Source organism: Nanorana parkeri, unplaced genomic scaffold (genome assembly GCF_000935625.1).
Source record: "Nanorana parkeri isolate BGI_ZX_2015 unplaced genomic scaffold, ASM93562v1 scaffold1667, whole genome shotgun sequence".
Classification (NCBI taxonomy): Eukaryota; Metazoa; Chordata; class Amphibia; order Anura; family Dicroglossidae; genus Nanorana; species Nanorana parkeri.
Genome location: NW_017307935.1, coordinates 86,045 through 92,113, shown reverse-complemented (window position 1 = coordinate 92,113; position 6,069 = coordinate 86,045). Strand labels below are relative to the sequence as shown.

At 43.2% G+C, this 6,069-nt stretch overlaps 1 protein-coding gene across 1 annotated transcript in view; it reads left to right on the top strand.

The window, feature by feature from the left end:
- VWDE (von Willebrand factor D and EGF domains) overlaps positions 1 to 6,069 on the top strand; it is a 63,917-nt gene that overhangs the window by 18,545 nt on the left and 39,303 nt on the right. Inside the window, 3 exon segments of the mRNA XM_018571073.1 lie at positions 1,348 to 1,562; positions 1,703 to 1,776; positions 4,313 to 4,586. Coding sequence (XP_018426575.1) covers positions 1,348 to 1,562; positions 1,703 to 1,776; positions 4,313 to 4,586 — 563 coding nt within the window.

The following is a 6,069-nucleotide window of genomic DNA, read 5'->3' as shown; positions in this document are numbered from 1 at the left end:
TGAGAGCAATAATTGTAGGGCTATCAATCACTGATAACACTAAACTGATGAGCGGTAAAAGCTTTTAAAGCGTCACCTATGGTCAATTTTGGGCATGGTAATTTTTTGCGATTTTGCGGGTGCGTGCAATTTTAAAGCATGACATGTTTGGTGTCTATTTACCCGACGTGACCCCGCTTTTTATATTTTACCAAAAATATGGGTAATAAATGGGTGTGGTTACTGGGGGTGTGGTCACTAAAGGGTGTGGCCACTGAGGGGTGTGGTCACTGAGGGGCGCTGTAAAGCTTTCTCGCACAGGGCGCCTAAAGGCCTAAGGCCGGCGCTGGCTGTGCCTCACAGGAGACGGCAGATCTCGGAGAGCGGTGTCTGCCCAGCTGGCCGAGGGACTGGTACATTAAAGAATGCTGCTAAGGATCTATGTGAGGGGAATGAGGTGTCTGCAGGGTGGGGGTCGTGTCGCCATATTATCAGATTTGTTTGCCCGGCTCGACACTGATTGGCATCAAGCCAGCAAAACAGCATGGAGCCAGCTTCCTGGCTCCATGTTTCCTCGCGGAACTGCCGGTCAGAGGAAATCTCCCTCTGACCGTAAGTTCCAGTATCGGGAAAGGTATGGGAGCATTTGGGTGAGTACGAGTACTCGCCCAAATACTTGGCATCGGCACCGATACCGATACTAGTATTGGTGCATCCCTACTTAAAAGTATCTGCTACTGATGGCTTGGTGCCAGATACCACAGCATACCTTTAGAGATCTAGTGGAGTCCATGCCTTGATGGATCAAGGCCGTTTTGGCAGTAAAAGGCAGACCTACTCAATATTAGGCGGGTTGTCATAATGTAATACACTGTATATATATTGCTTATGTCAGCCACGCAGTCCCACCCTATGTTTCCATCGCAAGTTCTTGTGATAGAACACTGGGTTGAGGAGATTGCTCTCTTTTATGGTCTAGTTTGAGGTTGTCCTAGTGGGGGTCAAGAGGGTGGAGCTGACCCAGAGCAGGTTGGCATGAGGAGGAGCCTGGAAAAGAAAATAACGGTAAGTATTTGGGTAAGTATCTGAACACATTAGTGTCCTTGACAGGTTCACTTTGCATGGGGAAAAAATATTTTGCTTGTTTCTGATACAGTAAACTCATGATACTGTTACAATGTATAAACATATTAAGATTGATTTATAAAACATTTAGCAGAACATCTGAACCTGGGTTGGATGACATTTTGGATTTCCCAGAGTGACCTCATATTTGTTTATCTTGGAGAAAATTTTCTGACCATGACCCACTTTCATTTTGGCAAGGCAGCCGTAATGATCTTGGAAACTCGATTTTGTTTTGAACAGCTGAAGAAAAACATGACTCAGATCTGGCCCTTTCCTCCTGCAAAGTGGACCTCCTGCCATCGCCCTGCCAGAACGGAACGTGCGGTCACGCTGTCCTCTATTACACTGCGGTCATAGACTTTGCAGCGGATGGGAACAAAGTCACAAGTATTGCAGCAGATCCCATAGACAGCGCCAACTTCCTGTGGAGCGGCTACGTACCAGATGTGATACAGGTGCTACAACTGAGAATTATAATGGGTTTTATGTGTACTGATAGTATTATATTAGTTCTATGTGAATGTCTGTGTTGTATCAGTATAATATTGCAATGCTGTCATGTGTGTCAATGTATTGTAATGAAATGTTTGCTTAGATTACAGTGAAGGACGTTCCGGGGGCTAACTGCTACTCGTTCACCGATCCACATATCATTACCTTTGATGGCAGGTCAGAAGATATTTAAAGAACTTCATATGTTTTAAAATCATAATTACATACACACGCGTAATCATGCACACAGAAATTGGAGCAACATTTTTGGTTCAAATTGACTCATTGCAACTCATTGGTCATTAATTATGCTCAAGAGAAAAAAACATTTTCATTGTTATATCATTTAAATTCTGGCGCTTTAGGTTTAGGCAAAGGAGGTATTTGGGTTAAGATGTGTAGGGTAACTTTATATGTATTTTACTGTTATTTTAGTTGTAGGTGGACCCCGCTAGAATGAGTAATTTCTTGGCTTCTTCTATCTCATAGATACCTCAACAGTGAGATCTACCTGTTACCCACCTTTGTGTGTTGTATCCTATTATAGTCTTCATAATATAAAGTACATAAAACAGATATGATGGGAACCCCTCATAATGGGCACAGCAGGTGTGCAGACCAAGGAACGCAGGGCAGGGATGGTGGGAGCCCTTTATAATGGACACAGCAGGTGTGCAGACCCGGGAACTCAGCACAGGCAGGGCCGTCTTTAACACAGGGCAAATGGGGCAGCTGCCCAGGGCCCAGTCATTGTTGTGGGGCCCAAAGCAGCTGCCCCTTGAGCAGGTCCTCTGCTGCAAAACACCTACCACTGGCCCTGCATCTCAGCACTGACAGCAGAGCGCAGCATGATCGCAAAGCAGAGCGGGTGACGCAGAGAGAAGAGCTGGGTGGATGCCCTCCGTGCTGCGTGGATGTGTGTGCTCTGCTATGACCTGGAGGGATTGAAAAATGCACCTTCACCTGTGTACACAAAAATCCTTGCACCGGCCCTGCCTTTGAGCCCGCAAAAAATACACTCGCTCCACTCTTCTGTTTACTGTGCGATCGATATTGCATAGTGTTGCTCCGGCCCTGTCGTATAGGCATATGCATGGGCAAAATTGCATGGCGCAGGCAGGTAGGGGGTGTTTTGTGGGGGGCGCGTTGATTAGGGGGTCAGGATGGGTAGGAGTGGGGGGCCCAAGAAAATGTTTGCCCAGGGTCCAATCAGTATTAAAGATGGCCCTGAGCACAGGGATGGTGGTAGCCACTCATAATGGGCACAGCAGGTGTGCAGACCCGGGAACTCAGCACGGACCACACCAATAGAGTCACCAAGAGACAGAAATACGTTTCAGATTGTTTATCTTTTGGGTGAGGTGACCCTTTAAGCTTAGGTTTAGGGGTCAGGACAGTAAAGTGAACCTGTGCCCGGTCCATGCACACTAAATTATTTACATATTCTGAACAAGCACTTTAAAACAGGCCCCTATTCACCTCTGCATCTATAAGCATTGTGGAGAAATACATTTTCACATTTCACAACAATAGGCGTTGTGTTTTTCTATGATAACAGAATCTTGGCAGCCTGGCACCCATTGAATGTAAACACGCAGCAGGTGTTTCTAAGCTGTTAGAATCCAACTGAAACCTAACTCTTTAACCGGAGTTACTGCAGAGGTTTCTAGGGGCCCCTTGAGTTTATTTGATGTGTCTGCATAATTAGGGGGCTATTTTCACTTTGCAGAACCAGTAGCATGACATCAATTATATCTATAGCTGTCTATAAGGGTAGCATTCTTTCCACTGGCCACAAATGCAAGGGGCATTCTTCCCACTGGCCACCAATGTAGGGAGCATTCTTCCTATTGACTACTACTGTGGGGGGGGGGGGGGGGGGGTGGTTGTGCATTTTTCCCATTGACCATAATGTAATGAAGACTTTTTCCCTCTAGCCTCCAATGAAATGGTGCTCTCATTACCCATATAAGGGGGAACGTCTCAGTGACTTTAATGTAAGTGATCTCTTCACTGAATACCAGTATAAGGAGACGTTTCACCACTGACCACCAATATAAGGGAGCTTGTCTGTGTTTATTTTTTGGATATTATTATTCTTATATATGTTTTTTATTTTGTGATTGTTGCTGTAAATTATTTTATCATAAAGTCTTAAAAATGATCTACTTCTGGTGTCAAATACTCTAGCTATGCCGCATCATTTATACTTTCATTATTTTTATATCTATAACTCATTAATGTACCAAAAGCTGTAAATATAATTTTTAACAGAAGTTTCCCTGAGACCTGGGAAACAATTAATGGTTCCTCTGGGTAAAAGGGTTGAGTAAGGCTTATTTTGGGTCTTTGTTGAGATCTTTGATAATGAATAACCTCACATTAAAATCAGCTAGAGAGGGGGGGGGGGGGGGTTAAATGTGATATATCACCTTTTAGAATTCAGATGTTTATCATTTTGTTATGAACCTTCTTAGCATCGATCTTGATGAACTAAAACTATTGCACCAGTGTTGTTGCTCCTAAAACATATATATTCAGTACATATATAATGTGTTATTATTATTACACAGGATTTAAATAGCGCCAACAGTTGAGCTATTATTATTATTATTATGTGATAAAATATAATTCTATCAATCTATATATATTATATATCTTATTTTTCTTGAAAAAAACTCCAAAAATGTTTCTTAAATAAAATCTTTTGCAGGTATTATGACAACTTTAAATCCGGAACCTTTATCCTGTATAAGAGCACCTCCCGTGACTTTGAAGTGCACGTGCGGCAGTGGGACTGCGGGAGTGTTGACCACCCAGCGTCCTGCAATTGTGGCTTTGTAGCCAAGGAAGGGGGTGACACCATCACCTTTGATATGTGTAGCGGGCAGCTTCATGAGTCCCAACCGCATCTCTCCGTAAAGAGCCAGGATTCGACAGAGACCAATTTTCGGATTACAGAGTCTTACCTTGGAAGGAAGATCACGGTAGGGGTCGTGCTGGTTCTGCTTTATAGACATCAAAATATATTTCACCGTCCCCAGCAGTCTCTGCAACCCTTCCAGCATGCTGTGATGGGAAGTGGGTTATAGTCACAGGGAATGTGCCACAAAAGTAAGACTTGGGCATTAAGTAGTTCACCACTTAGATAAAGTTAAAGCCAAACTTCGGGCTCTAAGCTCTGGGCTCCACTCCATCAGAGCCACCGCTCCAAGCTCACTCCCATGATGGACTATAATTTCAATACAAATTAGTAAACTAAACATGAGATTGTAGTCCATCACAGGAGTGAGCTTGGAGTAATGGCTACTTTACAATGCACACAGGGACCATGGGGAACAAAAGTAGCCCCCCTCCAGAGGGAAGGACAGTGCCAGCACCAATTCAGAGATGATTTGAGGATCTACAGCCGAGTGATACACAAATAAGATACATTTTTGTTCATAAATGTAGTTAAGGGACTTGAATGCATTTTAAAGATTTCAGTCCTGGGTTTAGTGTCACTTTAAGACTGGAAGAATAGAAATACAAATTATTCGGTAGGTACAACAGCCACCCTAAATGTATTTAGCTGTTTGCCTGGAGTTCAGTTTTAAGATGGTCCTTACACCAAGGACCTTCGTGCTGCAAGATGGCAAATCTAACCACTGCACCAAAACAATGCTGATATGGTTGCTATAAGAAAATGCAAATTACTGTAACGTTCACTCCAACATGTTCTTCAAAGCAGAGTAACCTTTTTTTTTCTCCTGTCCCCGTTAATATGCACATATCCCTTGAAAGACATGGAATACTAAAGTGATGTATCACTCTCGGCTGGGGGGGGGGGATCGTAACACTTTGAAATGTGATTCATGACGTCCCCCCTTAAAGGGGTTAATTATTTTGCCTGTGGGAAAGTTTAAATGTTTTAGCCAGAAAACAGATGTGTTCAGGATGTCACAGTGCACTCGCTGGAGGCTCTTCAAGAGGGGTCACAGCTATATCGAGTCCTGAACAACATACAGGCTTATACAAAAATACAAATAGCAACCAATCAGATTGGTGTCTTGGGTTGCCGTACTTTGCATTGCCCCTCTGAACGAGCCTAAAGCTCATACGCTGGTAGAACGTCATTCCTGTTTCAGAACTTTAATTTGATTCTCTAGGAATTAGTGGGGTCTGATCGATGTTCTGAAAATTGAAATGAAAGGAATGATTTTTTTTGTGGGTTTTTTATCTGAACGATAAAATTGTAACCGTGAATGTGATTTTTGTTGGGTAAATAATGGTACATATTGTAATGCACGTTTGCTAGGCACAAAAGAAACTTGTTTCATACATCTGGGATTCCATTCAAGAAGCCAGTCTGGATTAAATTTTAGGGGCTTTCGAACGCAATTAGTTGAATGCTTTGATGAAATTCTAATAGTGTATGGCCAGCCAGGGCCGGTGCTGCCACTAGAGAAACTAGGCAGACTAGTGCGGAGC